Source organism: Boleophthalmus pectinirostris, unplaced genomic scaffold (genome assembly GCF_026225935.1).
Source record: "Boleophthalmus pectinirostris isolate CB_2022bp ecotype Guang Dong unplaced genomic scaffold, ASM2622593v1 HiC_scaffold_2, whole genome shotgun sequence".
Lineage (NCBI taxonomy): Eukaryota > Metazoa > Chordata > Actinopteri > Gobiiformes > Gobiidae > Boleophthalmus > Boleophthalmus pectinirostris.
This window is the reverse complement of record NW_026571152.1, coordinates 35,622,606-35,642,071: the sequence shown is the minus strand read 5'-3', so window position 1 is coordinate 35,642,071 and position 19,466 is coordinate 35,622,606. Positions and strand designations below refer to the sequence as shown.

At 40.9% G+C, this 19,466-nt stretch overlaps 1 protein-coding gene across 1 annotated transcript in view; it reads right to left on the bottom strand.

Moving 5' to 3' along the window:
* LOC110165906 (neural-cadherin-like) overlaps positions 1–19,466 on the bottom strand; it is a 456,074-nt gene that overhangs the window by 202,477 nt on the left and 234,131 nt on the right. Inside the window, exons 12-15 of the mRNA XM_055155988.1 lie at positions 19,024–19,191; positions 11,632–11,881; positions 9,050–9,177; positions 1,497–1,683 (exon numbers count right to left, since the gene is read on the bottom strand). Of these exons, the coding sequence (XP_055011963.1) occupies positions 1,497–1,683; positions 9,050–9,177; positions 11,632–11,881; positions 19,024–19,191 (733 nt within the window). The remainder of the gene's footprint in view (positions 1–1,496; positions 1,684–9,049; positions 9,178–11,631; positions 11,882–19,023; positions 19,192–19,466) is intronic.

Here is a 19,466-nt window from a genome sequence, read left to right as displayed (position 1 = left end):
TACCTACGGGATTTGGGAAAAGCTTAATATCCCCATAATCCCCGTTCGCTGCGAATTACATACGTCACGACCAAATAGCAGCGATTGGTTAAATAAAAAAAAAAATCTGCCTACTGTCAAACGAACGAATCCTAATGCTGTGGGGTCAGACGGTTTCTACGAAGTGAAACCGGCTGATGAATCCGACTAACCCTGTATGATATATCCACAGAAACAAGCCGGTATTAAACCCTCCACCAGGACAGTTACACAATGCACCTTTAAGTACAGTGCTTTATTATTTTTTACTTCATTATGTTCCAGCACTGTTTTATTATTAGCGTTCGGCGCAGAGGAGACACTTAACCTCGCAGAAAATGGCTTGGTGACAGAGAATCACACAAAACATTTTTCACAGTCAAGGAGCAGTAAATCACTATAAAGAGATTATTGTTTTATTGTTTTAACGAGACTGTTTTCATGAGTGAATAACAGTATTAGGGCTGAACCTTTTAAACAGGGGAATTTTTTTTCAGCGAGTAGATAAAGAACCTCTCTCTACTGGGAGGTTAAATATTTATAAGATGACAAGTGCTTGTGTCTTATCTCGCTCCCTCATTATGCTGTTTATTTCTTTCGTTGGAGAGGAGTGACTTACACACAGAATACATAGGTGACATGTTAATTTGGCTCCACTGCAATAAGAGAGGATGCTGGAGCTGGAGCTGTATCCCAGGGGTGAGGCAGGCAGACAGGTAATGTTTGCAGTGGAGATGAGCCCTTCTGGATGTGGAGATGCGTAACGGAAAACCTGGATAAGGCTCATTGCAAATGCTAAGCAGCCCTGACAGCTCCACAGAGAGGCTTCTCAGAACATCACCCTTTACCCCGAATATCTCCATCACAAACATTAGCAAAGAGCCGCTCTGGAATACACGTCAAAATACATCACAGCGGACGCATGGGGTTGGCTGGGAGTCAGAGGGTTCCACAGGACACAGGACAAGGACACGGGGGACATACACGGAAAAAAATAGACAAACATTTAATCACCAAAATAGGAAAAAGACAAAAAAGTAAAGAAACAAAGAGAGTTTTTTCTTTTTTTTTCTTTCTATTTTATGTCAAGAGGCAGCGGTCGTGACATAAATTGGTCATTCTAAAAGTCAGCCCCGATGGGTACATGATTGTGGTAATTGTGTGCTTGTGCAGTCTGCTTAAAACACAGCAGAGGGAGAAGAGCCTCTGTTACAGCCCTATGGGCACAGAACAATGTTACTTTTTATGGCTCAGCTACTGCGCTTTAGTAGAGGTCACTTTAAAATATAACTTTGGAAGTCACAGACTGTACGTCATAGTAGTAATTTTGGGGTTTCTGGCTTGAAGCAAATTTAAGCTATTTTATGTTAATGTTTGATAATAAACTGGGTAATTATATTAATCACAGCGGTGACCTCCTCACCCCTCCGTGCATAAACTCAACCCTCTGTGTACACACTTGCTTTTTAGGAAAGTACCTGAATTTGGCTGTTTGTTTTTCCCCGGCCGTGCAGACTCCTGTCCATCCTCAGACTGCACCTCGAGCAGGTAGGAGCTGCGCGCCTCTCGGTCAAACACTGCCTCTGTGTAGATGATTCCAAGAGCTGGGTCCATGCGGAACAGACTGTGGTCACCGCTGCTGTCACTCAGTAAAGTGTAAGTGATCTGTGGAGCACAACAGACAAATAAAACACTGTAGCAGGTAGGGATGGGCATGATTAGTCGACTGAATGAATAATGGATCATTAAGAATTTTGTCGATTACGTTCATTTTTAATCGACAAACTGAATGTAGGTTGCTGTGCGTAGAGACGAAGCTGCATCTGACACAAACACTGAAGTCGCGGCTTCACAGTCCCACGTTTGGGCTCTGCTTCCTCCTTGGAGATCACCGCACCAATCAGTGAGTGTGTTTACATGCACATCTGTATCCCAGTTTCATCTTGGTGCATGTAAACGCAGTATCCCTGTTACTGCAACATAAGGAGCTGCGCTAAACCTGCACACATCTGATCTCTGAAAACATGAACCATCTCCAACGTGATGAGCATCCCTCTGTCACAGAAAGAACACCTATATTCCACTGAGTTGTGTCCTTTAGTCCAACAGAAGCTGAACCGCATGAGCACACAAACCACTGATTAGTTTATGCAAATTAGCCATGCAGTTTTAAGTTTCGTTTCTGTAAGACTTGTGTAAAACTGCATTAAATACGTTATAATCTCAAACGGGCTGATGTGGCTCTGTAGTGGTTATGGTTTGTATGTTGTAAAGTTGAGTTTATTTATGCAGATTAGTAATAATAATAATAAAGATGATACTTTTACTTTTACCCAATGATCGATTAAGAAAATTTCATCGAACGCCCATCCCTAGTGGCAGGACAATAAATATAAAGCATTATTCCCCTATAGAGCCCCGCGCTTAAAACTGCTTTACAATTTTGTGCTTTACACGCTCACCCCCTACTTGTGGTGGTAAGTTACTTCTGTAAACACAGCTGCCCTGGGGTGACTGACACACAAAAACAACAGAGCGCACCAGTCTGAGCGGGGTTCAAACTGTCAACTTGAGTTACTTTAGCGACCGCTCAGAGCTGAAGCTGATTCAATACATTTTGCCATTAAGCTTTCTCCTCCCATCCATTTGGTTACAAAACATGAAAACTTGCCGAATAGTTTTCGAATAAGTGACATAAAGTCGTGATTACAGAGCCCTTACAGCTATTACAGAAGACAGACCCGATCAATTCAAATGCCTGCAAACATTACTCTGTCAGTCATTCAGCTGAAGCAGCGCAGCTACTAACAACTGTGAACAAAAGCTTCCCCCAAGACGCCATTATGGTTGGGCAATCTTCAATGTGCTTTGTGACAAGACAATGATGGTGGAGCCGGAAAAAGACTCTGCTTAGGTGCGTCTGAACGCTCTGAAATGATGCCAACCTCCCGTCTCCCTTCACCACGACTAAACACCGGACCTGGAGGGACACAGGCTTCTCCCCTGCTGCCCCCACCGCTGGAAAACTGCCCAAACACATCACAGACTCGGATACACTCACTGTCGTACGGCCTGGAATGTTCCACAGCATGACATTAAACAGCTCTACCTTACATTTATTCAATTGCAGCTGGTTTTGTAGCTCAAATCTCTTTGCTTAAATGAATAGTTATGGAGATTTTAATGTCTTTCTTAATTCTGTAAAGCACTTTTAAATGACTTTGTGTGTGAATGTGTAATACAAATAAACCTTGTCCTTGTCTTGACATAGTGAAGAAATAGCTAAAAAACAGAAGGCACTACATGGACCTCTAGGCTCTGACTTTGACCACCATGAAATGTTTCAAAAGCCTGGTTATGGTAGAAATAAAGAGGTCCATAAACGTGGCTGCGTAAAAATCGCTCCACCGTTGATGCCGATATCTGGACTGGCTCTAACTCATCTGGGTAAAAAAAGGATTCTTATGTCAGGCACCTTTTTTTTTTGGATTTCAGTTCTGCATTTAATACCATAATACCACAGACACTGGTCAACAGTCTCATTCTCCTTGGTTTAGCAGGACGCTGTGCAACTGGATTTTAGATTTCCTCACCAACACACCACAAACTGTAAAGATTCACAACATCTTCAACATATTCAACATATTCAACATCTTCCTCCATCTGCCTCAGCCAGACGTGGGGACTTACAAGCCATGATTTGGACTCAAGTCAGACTTGAGTCACTATTCTTAGGACTTGAGACTTGACTTGATAAATAAACTAAGATTTGGGACTCGACTTGGACTTGAAGATCAGTGACTTGGGACTTGATTTGGACTTGAGCCCTGTGACTTGTGAAGACTTGATGCTTCTCCTAAAAATATATATATGTTGTTAGAAAATACTTTTCTCTTTACAGATGGATAAATGTGGTACTGAATTTTACAGGAACAAACTAGAACATGTCTCTCCCATTTCTGTTTGTTACTTTAGATGGAACTGAAGTACTGTGATGTGGTATCCTCAAAAGTACTACAGTAATATACAGTACAAAACAGTAGAACACAGCGGGGATCTACATAGAGCATGATCCTTCCATTTCATGACAAAATAACTGTTATTTAGCACTTTTAAACTTCTGAATACTCGATTTTGACTGTAATAATTCACGCTAAAATCTTGTCAAGACGCTTAAAAAGGAAAAAAAAAAATGCATTTCTACATACTTATATATGTTACTTCTTATATAAATAAACCAGACTTTTTACAATTTAGTTTAGAAATCATATAAATTGCAAAAATCTAAGCTATATTTGGTATAAAGACTTGAAATGACTTGAAGCTCAAAGCAGACGACTTGGACTCAATTTGAACTTACGGCCCAGTGACTCAAGACTCAACTTGGACTTGCCTATCTTTGACTTGGGAATTGACCTCGGACTTGAGGTGAAAAACTTGAGACTCGCAAAACAACGACTTGGTTCTAAAATCTGGCCTCAGCACTGGCTCACCCCAGGGCTGTGTGCTAAGCCCCCTTCTGTGCACGCTGCTCATTTATGAGTGCGTCACTCACTTAGCTCCTAACGTATTACACCTTCTTTCCTCCTGGAGAACCTAGATTCCTGGATACATGTACCATTCATATCTCACTAGTTCATTTCGTACAGTTACAAAACAATCTGTGCTTCAATGTAAAGAAAACAAAGGAGATGATTGTGGATTTTCGCAGGGAACCCAGTGCCACCTCCCCTCTGTACAACAATGGAGATGGATTGATTGGTCTCTAGCTTCAAATACCAGGGAGTCCAAATCATGAGCAATCTCACCTGGTCGAACAATACCAGCTGCGTACTAAAGAAAGCACATCAACATCTCTACTTTCTACCTTGGCGCCAAAAAAAGCAGGTCCGGGCCCCTCTGTCCTGGCGGCCTTTAACAGGTGTGCAGTGAAGAGTAGCTTCACCTCCAACATGAATGTGTGGTTCAGGAGCAGCACTGTGGCAGAGAGGAAAGGACTGCTGCGCACATCTGTGACTGTAGTCTGCACTGAAGACATCTACATTTAGTCTGATTCATCAGCCGGTTTCACATTGTGGAAACTGTCTGACCTCGCAGCATTAGGGTTCATTCACTCAACAGTAGTAGTAGTTTTTATTTAACCAATCGCTGCTATTTGGTCCGTGACGTATGTAATGCACCTCGACAGACATTACATTGTGAATTTTAACTTTTCACATTTGTACTTCTAATTTCTAATTAGCAGGAATGTCAAGATTAAAATGTGATATTAAAGTCACAATATAATCGTAAGAATTTCAACAGATTATAAATATACAAGGATAAATTTGATCCCTTCGATGAGCCATTCTCTGCCTTCTTCCTTTTTTTGTTTTTTGTTTTATTTTCTCTAAACATATTGTGAACATTCGGACATTACCTTGCAATGGACATGGGTTGGATATGACACTATGACAATGTATTTATTTATTTATTTTACACGTATATAACATAACAATAAAAAAAATAAAAAATAAATAGATTTTAAAAAGTAGGTGTCGGAAGAGGCAAAAACCCCAAAAGGACTTACATTAATTAGCCAGATTCATCAGCCAGTTTCACTTCGTGGAAACCGTCTGACTTCGCAGCATTAGGATTCATTCACTTGACTGTAGGTGGGTACTTTTTTTTTATTTAACCAATCGCTGCTATTTGGTAATGCGCCGCTACCGGGGCTAACTGGTATATTAAGCTTTTCCCAAATCCTGCAGGAAGAAGGACAATAACGTCTTTCCCCTTGATAAAATTCGCCAAATATTCTCTTTGTTCGGGATCTCGGGAATCGTTGCCAACCCAGAATGTCTGTCTTTGTCTACATCCATCTCGACCGCTTTGTTTACTGTTCTGCTCAACCACAAAAGGGACCCAGACAGGCACTTGACTTTGACGTCATGGCTTCATAGCTCTTCGCTGATTGGCAAGTGCATGGTCTACAATTTCCAAAGTTCTTGCAAACCGTCTAGTGCAGGGGTGGGCAAACTACGGCCCGGGGGCCATATGCGGCCCTTTATACCTTTTAATCCGGCCTGCCGAATTGGAATAAATTACAATAATAAACCTTGTTGATGTTTTATTTTTCATGCATTTCCGGCGTTTTAAGATTTTTGTTGTGCCGCACGTGGATTTGTGGCGTGGGTTTTGTTTCTCAGTAAGACACAGTCGCTTGCGATTCACTTTCGCCTGTGATATGTAGTGGAACAGATTTGTTAATTTTAATATATTCTGGATTTTTCGCGGCAATGTCGTAGCGCATAGTGTGCTTCCTACATAAGCGTAAATACGAATAAAATGCAGCTGAGCTCTTTACACGTCGTATCCTGTGTTCTGTCCGGCCCTTCATGCAAATTTTAGGACCCTATGTGGCCCGCGAGCCAAAAAGTTTGCCCACCCCTGGTCTAGTGTATTCCGATTCCTGACCTAGTCGCTGGATAATCTACATCAGTAGGTGCAGAACAAAAGCCTACAGCATCACGGAGTCCACCCATCCAGCACATGGACTTATTTACAGCTCTTGCATCAAGACTGCACCACCTACAGGCCAGGACCTCCAGACTCCAGAACAATTTCTACCCTGATGCTGTTAGGCAGATCAATCCTGTCATGTAGCCTTGACACTAATGCACCTTACAAAACAGCACTGACTTGGAAAGCACTTTAGAAAATGGGGGTGAGTGGGGGTTGTTTTTTTAAAGACTGTATTTGACACACGATATTTTAAAACTATTTATTCTTATTATTATTTGTGCTGCTGATGACCTGGACCTGAGTGCAGTGTTTGGTTTCTGTGTGTTTTTTTCTGCGTAAATGACAAATAAATTCAGAAATTCTGAAATGATCCAAACTACATGAAGAATAACTGTGATTAAGCACTTTTAAATTCTTCATATTATAACAATACCAAAGGCTCCAAGGATTTTCCAAAACTTTTAAAAGGAAAATCATATTCACAATTTTGTTAGTCTCTACAATATATCACAATAAATATCGTACAGTGAGATGCATATCGTGAAAATGTCGTATCGATATTGTTACATCCCTAATTATCATTACTGTCGTTGTTATTGTTATGGTTGTTATTGCTTTTTTCAGTTCCGATACCAATATCAACACTTTCACTTTATGTAACTGCCGATACACGATATTGACCAATACCAGTGCAGGGACGTTAAAATAGCATTTAATTCTTTAAAACATGGTTAACTTAACACACATGAAATCCAATTGTGTTAATATAACTGTTATTTATCCTTCAATTAACTAGTGAACAATTTTGTATGAAAAAATATAATATAATATAATACGAGAGGTTCTAGGCCAAAATCTGAATGTAAAGAGTCTTATTACATCCAAAAAAGGCCCAACCTGAATATCGACTTAACCAGTATCATGGAACCGATACACGATTCAACAAATTTTTCAGTATTGGTGCCAATATCCAAAACAAGAACCGAAATATCGTGATAATTAAACCAGGTATAGACCAGGACTAAACCAGGTAAAAACCAGGACTAAACCAGGACTAAACCAGGTCTAAACCAGGACTAAAACAGGGACAAACCTAGGTATAAACCAGGACTAAACCAGGACTAAACGAGGTCTAAACCAGGACTAAAACAGGGACTAAACTAGGTCTAAACTAGGTCTAAACCAGGTCTAAACCAGGTCTAAACCAGGACTGAACCAGGTCTAAACCAGGTCTAAACCAGGTCTAAACCAGGTCTAAACCAGGACTAAACCAGGACTAAATCAGGTCTAAACCAGGACTAAACCAGGTCTAAACCAGGTCTAAATCAGGCCTAAACCAGGACTAAAACCAGGACTAAACAGGTCTAAACCAGGACTAAACAGGACTAAATCAGGTCTAAACCAGGACTGAACCAGGTCTAAACCAGGACTGAACCAGGTCTAAACTAGGTCTAAACCAGGACTGAACCAGGTCTAAACCAAGTCTAAATCAGGTTTAAACCAGGTCTAAACCAGGACTAAACCAGGTCTAAACCAGGTCTAAATCAGGCCTAAACCAGGACTAAACCAGGTCTAAGCCAGGACTGAACCAGGTCTAAACCAGGTCTAAACCAGGACTAAACCAGGTCTAAACCAGGTCTAAACCAGGACTGAACCAGGTCTAAACCAGGTCTAAATCAGGTCTAAACCAGGTCTAAACCAGGACTAAATCAGGCCTAAACCAGGACTAAACCAGGTCTAAACCAGGTCAAAATCAGGCCTAAACCAGGACTAAACCAGGACTAAATCAGGCCTAAACCAGGACTAAACCAGGTCTAAACCAGGACTGAAACCAGGTCTAAACCAGGTCTAAAACCAGGACTAAACCAGGTCTAAACCAGGTCTAAACCAGGACTAAACCAGGTCTAAACCAAGTCTAAATCAGGTCTAAACCAGGTCTAAACCAGGTCTAAACCAAGACTAAACCAGGTCTAAACAAGAACTAAAACCAGGACTAAACCAGGACTAAAACCAGGTCTAAACCAAGACTAAACCAGGTCTAAACCAGAACTAAAACCAGGACTAAACCAGGACTAAACCAGTCTAAACCAGGTCTAAACCAGATCTAAACCAAGTCTGAACCAGGATTAAACAAGTCTGAACCAGGACTTAACCAGGTCTAAACCAAGTCTAAAACAGGACTAAACCAGGACTAAACCAGGATTTAGCCTGGACTTAACCACGCCGCGCGGACAGAAAAGAACCGAGGCAACTACTTAGACCACGATCCTTTGCTCCGTTTCGGTGCCGACTACTAGTACATGAAGAAATAACTTTTATAAGCACTTTTAAATCTTAATTCTTTGGATTATGACAGAACCAAAGTCTTGTCAAGGCATTTTAAAAAGAAAATGCAGCATATTCAAAATTCAAAATCAGCCTCCACAGTAAATATCGAACTGTGAGATGCATATCGTGAATATCATTACATCACTACCAGTATCGGCTAGTTATTATTGTAAAGCAAACATAAATATGAGCGACCCACCTCTCCGTTCAGGCCCAGGTCTTTGTCGAAGGCGGACACCTGCAGCACCGACGTTCCTATCTGCGCCCCTTCGGTCACCGAGGCCTCGTAGATGGAGGAGGTGAAGAAGGGCACATTATCGTTGACATCTAGAATGAAAGAGAAATATTCAGCGTGAAGTAAACTGCTCGGCGCGTTTAATTGAGAAATAAAAATGTCATTGCAGAAAACATGGGGCCCATTAAAAATTCAGTATCTCCTTAAGAAGCGGTTTGATTGCTAACCCGAAATATCTGATCTATTCATTTTGTACAAGTCGGAGTTATACTGCTACAAATGTGAGACACCGAAGAGATATGAGCTCATGTGTACAAATCAGAAGTGGGTAGAATCAACAAAAAAATTTACTCAAGATTGTTTAAAGGGCCTGTATGTTGTTTCCTCATCAAAAACAGACCTGGAGTTGTGTTTTATTTCATTCACACATGTTTAACACACAAATCCTGCATATTTAGGCTTTATGGTTCTTCTCTCAAACAGAAAACACTCTGTTCCCCCTTGTGATGTCGTGCGATAATACAAGAAGTGCTCCACTATGTTTTTAAACTTCATACACCTTCACTACATTACATTACACCGGTTTTAAAATCACTGCATAGGCTCCCTGTGAGTTTCAGGATCGATTTTAAAGTTCTTTTACTGGTTTTTAAATGTCTTAATGGTCTTGGGCCTTCTTATCTTTCAGAACTCCTTTTACCTTACGAACCCTCGCGGACCCTGCGCTCCTCCGGCAGCAGGCTCCTTGTCATTCCCAAAGTCAGGACACACACTCACGGAGAGGCGTCTTTTCAGTACTGTGGCCCTCGTCTATGGAACTGCAGCCGGAGGAGCTCAGGGCTGCAGAGAACGTTCATGTTTTTAAGAGTAGGCTCAAGACCCACCTTTTTAGCTTAGCTTTTGAATGAAATATCATATTTTTTACTTGTTTCTACTATACACATTTTAATTTATATTTATTTATTTTAGACTTATTTTTAGGATATGCAGTGTTTCCTCTGTAGGAGCCCTCTGCATCAGGAGCAGAGGTCGGCTGTGGCTGCCGGGTTCTGTCCCGTGGGCTCCTGGTGGAGAGTTGGAGCTTGGGCTTCATCTCTCCCCTGGCTCCTGTGGTGGTTCCTGGTGGTGGTGGACGTCTCTCTGCTCCTGATGTAGACGGCTCCTCTGATGATGCTTTCTCAACTGGTTCGCCTGTATTCAGCCTCACATTTTACTATGTGTCGTTTTATGTATTTTAGCAGGTTAATGTGTGTGTGTGTGTGTGTTACATTTTTGTATGAAAAGTGCTTTATAAATAAAGTTTGATTGATTGATTGATTGACTAGAATCATGTGGATAATCTCAGCCCTGGAATTTCCCATCTCTTCTGAACTAAAAGGTAAAAGCGCTTCATGACATCACAAGGTGGAACACAGCATTCTGAGCTTTGGAGATGTAAACAGACTGATAATAAAAGAATTATTCAAAAATCACTGAATGAAACAAAACAACACTACATGTACATTTTTGATGAGGTAACAGTATTATAACATTACTTAAATATAGGGGTGTAACGGTTCATATATTTGTGCTGAACAGTTTCGGTACTGGATGTTCGGTTCGGTGCAGGGCTGTGCATTGTGTGTGTTTACATTCCATCACTGCATGTGCAGCTACAGGGAAGGATCAGCTCTTTAATATTCATGAGAAAACTCATCCGTGATTGGGGTGGCAGTGTTTCCTGCAGCGCTTTATAGTTAGAGCAGCTGCCTTAACAACAATTGCCCCTCGCCTTGGCTATGTCCCTACAAACCACGTGAATCCTTGCAAAACTACGACTGTCGCGCCGCAGTCCTCAATTTCGCCAGCACAGAATCTCTGCCCCTGCCCCCCGTTAGTGCTGCGCTTTACTTTTTGAAAAGTTTTGTTTACTGTATACAAGGAATTTATTTTTTATAATCTTTTTCATACATTGTTGTTTGTTTGATAATAATAATAATAATAAGAAGAAGAAGAAGGAAGAAGAAGAAGAAGAAGAAGAAGAAGAAGAAGAAGAATGCATCAGTTTTACATAGTTCTTTTCTGGACACTCAAAGACGCTTTACAGAATATTAGAACAGGCCAGGCCTTGCTGAGCTTCTGAGATCTGACGGGATCAGGCTTTGACAAGCCGGTATTACCGCACATATTATTAATATTTTATATTTTATAAGTTAAATAAAATGTATATGTATGTGTATATGTAAGTGTAAATGTATAAAGCAGCACTTTATTATTATTATTTATTTTATTTTCCTGTTTGTGTATTGTTAAAACAAATTGTTGGTTTAATAAAAACACAAATAAACAGCAAGCAAATGGTTTTGCATTTTGTTCCCAAACTGTACCGAAAATGAACCGAACTGTGACCTCAAACCTGAAGTATGTACTGAACTGTGATTTTTGTACCATTACACCTCTACTTAAAGGTCACAAGAGTCAGTTTTGTTTAATATAAGTCCTTTAAAAAGTTACTTGCATAATTTAAATAAAAAGAAACTACCCGCCTCTGTTACTAATAAAAATACCTGTGATGTTGACGTAAACGGTGGAAAAAGCAGCGAGAGGGACGGCTGCCACGTTCTGAGCTCGAACTCTCAAAGAAAAAAACGGCGTCGTCTCATAGTCCAGAGGTTCTGACACCAAAATGGAGGCCGACCCGTCTTCACGGTTTGGGGACAGGTAAAACCGCACGGGCATGTTCGTCTCCGGTACCATCCCGTCCTCCAAGTTGTAGGTCACCCTGGGGTCGCCGAGCTGAGACGTTGCCTTGATGGTCTAGGAAAGCAACAGATGGGGTTTTGTATTGCGAGGCACAGAAGAGGAGACAAACGCATATATTATGAAGCGAAAACTGAACTGAGCAAATGTAGGATCACAGGCGAAAGCTCCTGGATCTACTTTTTGCCAGCCTAAGCCCATGTAGCTTTACTTATTCTTTTGACTGACATTTGGTTCTTCCCTTGCATGGTAAAGGGAGTATGCATTCATCAAAAAGGGCTGTATTCTTTTTCACAAGGTTTAAAGTGTCTGTATTACGCCATTTTTTTTGATCTACTTGTGTGTTATAAAGTTGTAATGTTGTTTTCCTCATCACAAACACACCTGGAGTTTTATTTTGTTTCATTTACACATGTTTAACGCACAAACACTGGATATTTAGTTCGTCTCTCAGACAGAAAACACTCATTTCCACCTTGTAATGTCATGTGGTAATACAGAAAGAGCTCCACTGTGTTTTTAAACTCCATACACCTTCACTAGAATCATCTGGAAAATTTCAGCACCGGAGTTTTCAATCTCTACTGAACTAAAGTTAGAATCCGTGTATCATTCACTCATTTGTTTTTCAAAAGCAAATTCAAAAATAAGAAAACAAAAATATTTTCATGATTTGTCTCCAAAAACAAAATGAAAAAAAAAAAAAGAAGAATGATTCGTTTTTTTCACTTTTCGATTTTGTGTTTAAATTAATAATTGAAAAAACAGATAACAGCCATTTCCCGTTTACGTGACTTAAACTGCAATGCCGGACTTTTGCGTCACATACAGACTAAATCAGGACTAAACCAGGTGTGAACCAGGTCTAAATGAGGACTAAACCGTGACTAAAACCTGCAGTCATCTGACAGTCTACACGGGCGCACCTCCGGGCCCGTCTCCACACTCCTGGTTCAGTTCTGGTTTAGTCCTCCTGGTTCCGTCCTGGAGTCAGTCCTGGTTTAGTCCTGGTTCAGACCTGGTTTAGAACCGTTTTAGTCTTGTTTTAGCCTGGTTCAGTCCTGGGATCAGTCCTCTTTAGTCCTGGTTTAGTCCTGGTTTAGTCTTGATTTAGTCCTGGTTTAGTCCTGATTCAGTCCTGGTTTAGTCCTGATTCAGTCCTGGTTTAGTCTTGAATTAGTCCTGGTTTAGTCCTGTTTTAGTCCTGGTTTAGTCTTGAATTAGTCCTGGTTTAGTCCTGTTTTAGTCTTGATTTAGTCCTGGTTTAGTCCTGGTTTAGTCCTGTTTTAGTCCTGGTTTAGTCCTGGTTTAGTCTTGATTTAGTCCTGGTTTAGTCATGTTTTAGTCCTGGTTCAGTCCTGTTTTAGTCCTGGTTTAGTCTTGAATTAGTCCTGGTTTAGTCCTGTTTTAGTCCTGGTTTAGTCCTGGTTTAGTCTTGATTTAGTCCTGGTTTAGTCCTGTTTTAGTCCTGGTTTAATCCTGGTTTAGTCCTGTTTTAGTCCTGGTTTAGTCCTGGTTTAGTCTTGATTTAGTCCTGGTTTAGTCCTGGTTTAGTCCTGTTTTAGTCCTGTTTTAGTCCTGGTTTAGTCTTGATTTAGTCCTGGTTTAGTCTTGATTTAGTCCTGTTTTAGTCCTGGTTTAGTTCTGTTGTGGCACAAAAGAGCGGCATCGCAGTTTGAGCCACAGAAACGGGAAACGGCCGTTATTCTTTTTTTTTTCCATTATTCATTTCAACACAAAACCAAAAACTGAAAAAAATAAAATAAAATCATTACCCATTTAATCATTTTGGTTTTGGAGACAAATAATGAAGAAAATAATTGTGTTTTCATTTTCTTATTTTTAGTTTTATTTTGAAAAACAAACGAACGAACGATACCTGGATTTTAAATGTAGCTGTTAACTTAAAACCAACTTCATGACATCACAAGGTGGAACTGAGCATTTTGAGCTTTTGGAAGTTTAGACCAAACAGTGAACGAAGCAAAACACAACTCCGGGTCTGTTTTCGATGAGGTAATGACGTTAAATCGCGGCTTAAATCTCAGAAGAGTCAGTTTGGCGTAATATAGAACATTTCCGCTGCTTTTCTAACAGGATAAAGAGCATATCATAGAATGAATAAAGCAGGACATTTGTATTAAAGTCTTTCAACATCCTTTGAATATAACTGAGAATACTGAAAGCCACAGACAGACTGATTTCTCACTACTGATAACTAGTCTGGCTCCCCTTGCAAAGACCTTGGCTGAAAACATATTTATAAAAACGTAATCTCCAGATTGACACGGACATACTTTTCACATCAAAGGAGACACTCTGAAAGGATTTAATTAGCCCAAGTTGTGAAAGTTGCCTTGACGCGCGCAAACCAATCAAATATTTTACCTAGAGCATCAAATTAACAGTGCACTCGATTTTTGGCCACTCTGACAAGGCGGCTGTGTAGCATTTTTTAGCGTACAAAGACAACATCCTGTCACGGTAAAGCTGAAAGTGTTCATTAGTTTAGAGGAGGAGAGCAAACACAACGGGAGAGATTAGAATTAAGAGCAAAAATAGAAAACACTGAAATATAATACCATAGAAACCACACAAATATACAGCAACGAATTGATCTGTTGCATTAACTTCTTGGGTTCTTTTTAAAGACAATGCAGTAAAGTGTGTTTACCTTGTTGACATGTTTCGGCTGCTGCTGCGAGTCATCTTCAGAACCGTCACCGTCGTATATCAGCTGTTGTTACTTCCTGTAGGCGTGGTCAGACCTGATGGACCTGACCACGCCTCCCGTCGCCCGGTGTCTCTGGAGGAGGGTGTCCCAGGTGTGTGAAAGGAGGAACGCGCCGTCGTCACGGTTAACGCTGTCCGTGCCTCGTTTCCTGATTTCAATGGCCTCCCTGATCTAGTGTTTGAACTTGTTGTTTTCCGATCCAATGACCCGAGCCCCGTCCCGATCCATAATGTGGTTGTTCCTTTTACAGTGTCTGATATGGCGGATTTTAGGTTTTCCTGTTCTGCTTTGTCTTTTTTTGTTCTGGTGAGTCTCCTTCTCGCATTCCAAACGTCAGGGAGACTCACCAGAACACAAAAAGACAAAGCAGAACAGGAAAACCTAAAATCCGCCATATCAGACCAATGTAAAAGGAACAACCACATTATGGATCGGGACGGGGCTCGGGTCATTGGATCGGAAAACAACAAGTTCAAACGGTGGATCAAGGAGGCCATTGAAATCAGGAAACGAGGCACGGACAGCATTAACCGTGATGACGGCGCGTTCCTCCTTTCACACACCTGGGACACCCTCCTCCAGAGACACCGGGCGACGGGAGGCGAGGTCAGGTCCATCAGGTCTGACCACGCCTACAGGAAGTAACAACAGCTGATATACGACACGTCACCACCAACACCGGTGACAGTTCTGAAGATGACTCGCAGCAGCAGCCGAAACATGTCAACAAGGTAAAAACACTTTACTGCATTGTCTTTAAAAAGAACCCAAGAAGTTAAAGTACATAAGAAGACAAAATGAACATCTTTTGCTTGATCTGTTGCAGCTGATGTCATCGATAACTGTGAGCACTACTCGGTCTGAGGCTTGTTAGACTTTACTCTAAGCTTTATTTTAACTCAGTCTGAGCAAAAAGAGCTGAATTACTTGGAAGTACAACAGGCGAGATCGTTTGTGTCTCTCTCAAATAACGTTACAGTCACAAGGTTGCTGACATTAACCAACAGTGAACAAGTTTTTCAGTCACTCTCATCGTTTTTGTGGCGAGGAGAAAATTCAGTTTGTCGACTGGATAAAAGTTAGTTTGGTTGAAGACGTTTCGCAGCTCATCCAAGCTGCTTTTTCAGTTCTGGTCAGATGCTGGTGGACACTTCCTTATATCTGCAGGGAGGAGCAAACTACACTGAAACTAACACACCAACTTGTTTACAGTTTCTGTTGGTTAGTTCGGCCTATTGACCTGCACAGGGTGTGGGGTCTAATTAGCAGAACAATTCATGGCCATAAAGGAGCTTCCACACCTCTGGACCTGACCTGGCTACACCTGTTGTTCTCTTGTTTGTTTTGATTTAGATTTGAAGAGAACAATCAGGCTGCGTTCAGACTGCAGCCTGAAGTGACCCAAATCCGATTTTTTGACCCCTATGTGACCTGTATCTGATCGTTTAATGACAGATCCGATTTTTTTCAAATGCGACCCGGGCCACTTCAAAATGTGGTCCTGAAACCGATACATATCTGATCTTTTGACATGCGACTTCAGTCTGAACGGCCAAAGCGCATTCATTCGACCTACACGTTATCAACAAGCCACAAACGTCACTATTCTGCGCTGAAGGAGGCGAAAATTGTTAATGAACTCCATGTCACTGAAGCGAAGCACATCACCACTCACCACTCTTGGCTACGTCTCCACATCCACACGTTCCTTTCAATGGACTGTCCCTGTTTTGCCCTAAAAATGTTTTGAGATGTTGTTTTATACAGTTGTTTTTACCAGTAGATTGTATTTGCTGCTGCCTGTCTTTTATTTTGGAGGTCTCTTGACAGACAGGAAGTCATGACAGGAAGTTAGCCTTATGTTGTTTTTGTTTGCCCTGAGCAGCACATGTGTTCATCCTTTAAGATCTGCTTTTTTGTTCGTGCCTTTGACCTCACTGTCTGTAAGTTGTTTTTTTTATACAGATAAGAAGTATAATATCCTTGCTTTATTTGTTATGGATGGTTATTAGAAATGTATTTTTATTGAAGATTTAGTATCATATGGTGTAGTAGCTTGTAGTTAAGCTAACCTCTGTTATATTTTGCACTGTGCTAAATGCAGCTTTTTCTGTTTTGCAGTTTTACTCTGTTTTTTGGAACCTTTGTGGAGAAATAAATTGGAGCTATGGACGCTACATCGTGACTCTGCGCATGTTTCCAAAAAGGAGTTACGCTTACCGCTAAATTGTGTTAGAAACACGCAAGGAGAGCGGAATAGTCCCACAAAACACCACGGCCAAAAACCTCGTCCTTCTCCTTCTCAATCTCCTCCTTAAAACAAGTAAGTTGTTCATGTTCTGGCTCCGGTACGAGAGAAACTTTAAAATCTGCCAGGTGATCAATGCTCGTGTTCATGTTTGGACAACTTCCGTAAACACAGAGACGCTCGCTGCGGTTGACGTCATCACGTCCTCCAGTGCACATGCGGGACACTTTCGGGCCGTTTAACGTTCACACAGGGGATCGCTTACAAGTACCATTTAACTGGAAATGTGAACGACCTCGCAAAAACATCGGATTTCACAAAAAATCGGAATTGAGCGTTAAGCCCTGCAGTCTGAACGTAGGCTTAGTTTCATTTAGCTTCTCCCTGCAGATATAAGGAAGTGTCCACCAGCGTCTGACCAGAACTGAAGAACCAACTTGCAAAACGTCTTCAACCAAACTAACTTTTGTGCAGTCGACAAACTGAATTTTCTCCTCGCCGTGGATTCTACCTGGACGACTGAGGGATTCTTCACACATCTCACTGTTTTTGTTGAAAATCACATCACCATCACCAAATCACCATTCCTCTACTTTTCTCTACATTTATTTACTTTTACGAATTTTAGTACATTTTTTATTTATTTTTTGCTCTTAGCTATTGATACTTTGCAGTGACATCCCGCCGGGGGTCTTCCTACCTGTATATCTATCGGTTGAATGTTCAGCAGTTACCATGGTGACACAATGCACACAATACTAAACACTGAAACACTGTCATAAAGTTATAAGAACTCAAGAAAAAACACCAAAATAGATTTAAACAGCACTTTTCTGAGCATTCTTGGGCCTCTGACTCAGACATATGACATTTTTAAGTGCACAAATCATTTCACCTGATGTAGTTGCAGTTAACTCTGCTTTTTGTATTCAGTTTGTGTTAGAATAAAGCTCAAAGTTTAACAGAGCTTCTGACAGAGCAGTGCTTTCGGTTAGCGTCACACCCACATCAGTATTAATCACATAATAAGTTTAAGTTTAATGTTGAATTGGAGCATAATTCTTTTTTTTTTTGTGATTTTTATTTTTTTATTCAAGTGTTATTATTTGCAGTTATACATATTCCAGTTGGCATTGCATTTTTCTCCCTTTTAGTTACGTAATCAGAGTACAAATTATGAGTAACTGTATTCGATTACAGTTACTGTTTCAGTGAGTGGGAATTGGATTACAGTTACTTTGTTGAAATAAATGGATTACACAGCAGTATTTTCCTGTTTTCACATTTTGGGCTATTCCCTTCTTTTTTTTTTTTTTTTTTTTTTACCAAGTCTAAACCAGGACTAATTCAGGACTGAACCAGGACTGAACCCAGGTCTAAACTAGATCTAAACCAGGACTAAAACCAGGTCTAAACTAGATCTAAACCAGGGCTAAAACCAGGTCTAAACCAGGACTAAAACCAGGTCTAAACAAGATCTAAACCAGGTATAAACCAGGTCTAAAACAGGACTAAAACCAGGTCTAAACTAGATCTAAACTAAACCAGGACTAAAACCAGGTCTAAACTAGATCTAAACCAGGACTAAAACCAGGTCTAAACTAGATCTAAACCAGGACTAAAACCAGGTCTAAACTAGATCTAAACAAGATCTAAACCAGGTCTAAACTAGATCTAAACCAGGACTAAAACCAGGTCTAAACTAGATCTAAACCAGGACTAAAACCAGGTCTAAACTAGATCTAAACCAGGACTAAAACCAGGTCTAAACTAGATCTAAACCAGGACTAAAACCAGGTCTAAACTAGATCTAAACCAGGACTAAAAACCAGGTTCTAAACTAGATCTAAACCAGGACTAAAACCAGGTCTAAACTACATCTAAACCAGGGCTAAAACCAGGTCTAAACCAGGACTAAAACCAGGTCTAAACTAGATCTAAACCAGGACTAAAACCAGGTCTAAACAAAATCTAAACCAGGTCTAAACTAGATCTAAACCAGGACTAAAACCAGGTCTAAACTAGATCTAAACCAGGACTAAAACCAGGTCTAAACTAGATCTAAACCAGGGCTAAAACCAGGTCTAAACCAGGACTAAAACCAGGTCTAAACTAGATCTAAACAAGATCTAAACCAGGTATAAACCAGGTCTAAAACAGGACTAAAACAGGATTTAACAGGACTAAACCATGCTGCGTGGACCGTTTAATTCTTACCACTATGGGGGTGTCTCGGGCCGTGTTCTCGGGGACGGTCACGTAGTAGCTGTCCTGCTCCCACTGCGGAGGCTGGTTCTTTACGTTGGTGATGGTCACGGCCAACTCCACCGACGAGCTCCTGTTCCCTCCGTCCGTGGCCGTGATTTCTCTGGTGATGTGGGCCCTCTGCACAAACAGCACAGGGCCGGCCGGTCAGGTGTGTTTTATCACAACTCATTAACACAGATGTCACAATATTCATCTTTTACGGACGCTCGTAATTACCATCACCACGGTGTGTCAGAGCACAGCCAAATCAAGGAAACACACGTGGAAAGCTTTGTGGCAAATTAAAGTGAATGTGAGACAGACAGTAGATTAAAAGTCAGATTTGTCCAAACAAAATATTACTGGTTTTGTTCGAATTGCAGCTCATTCCTGCCACTAACATCATCTGCTAA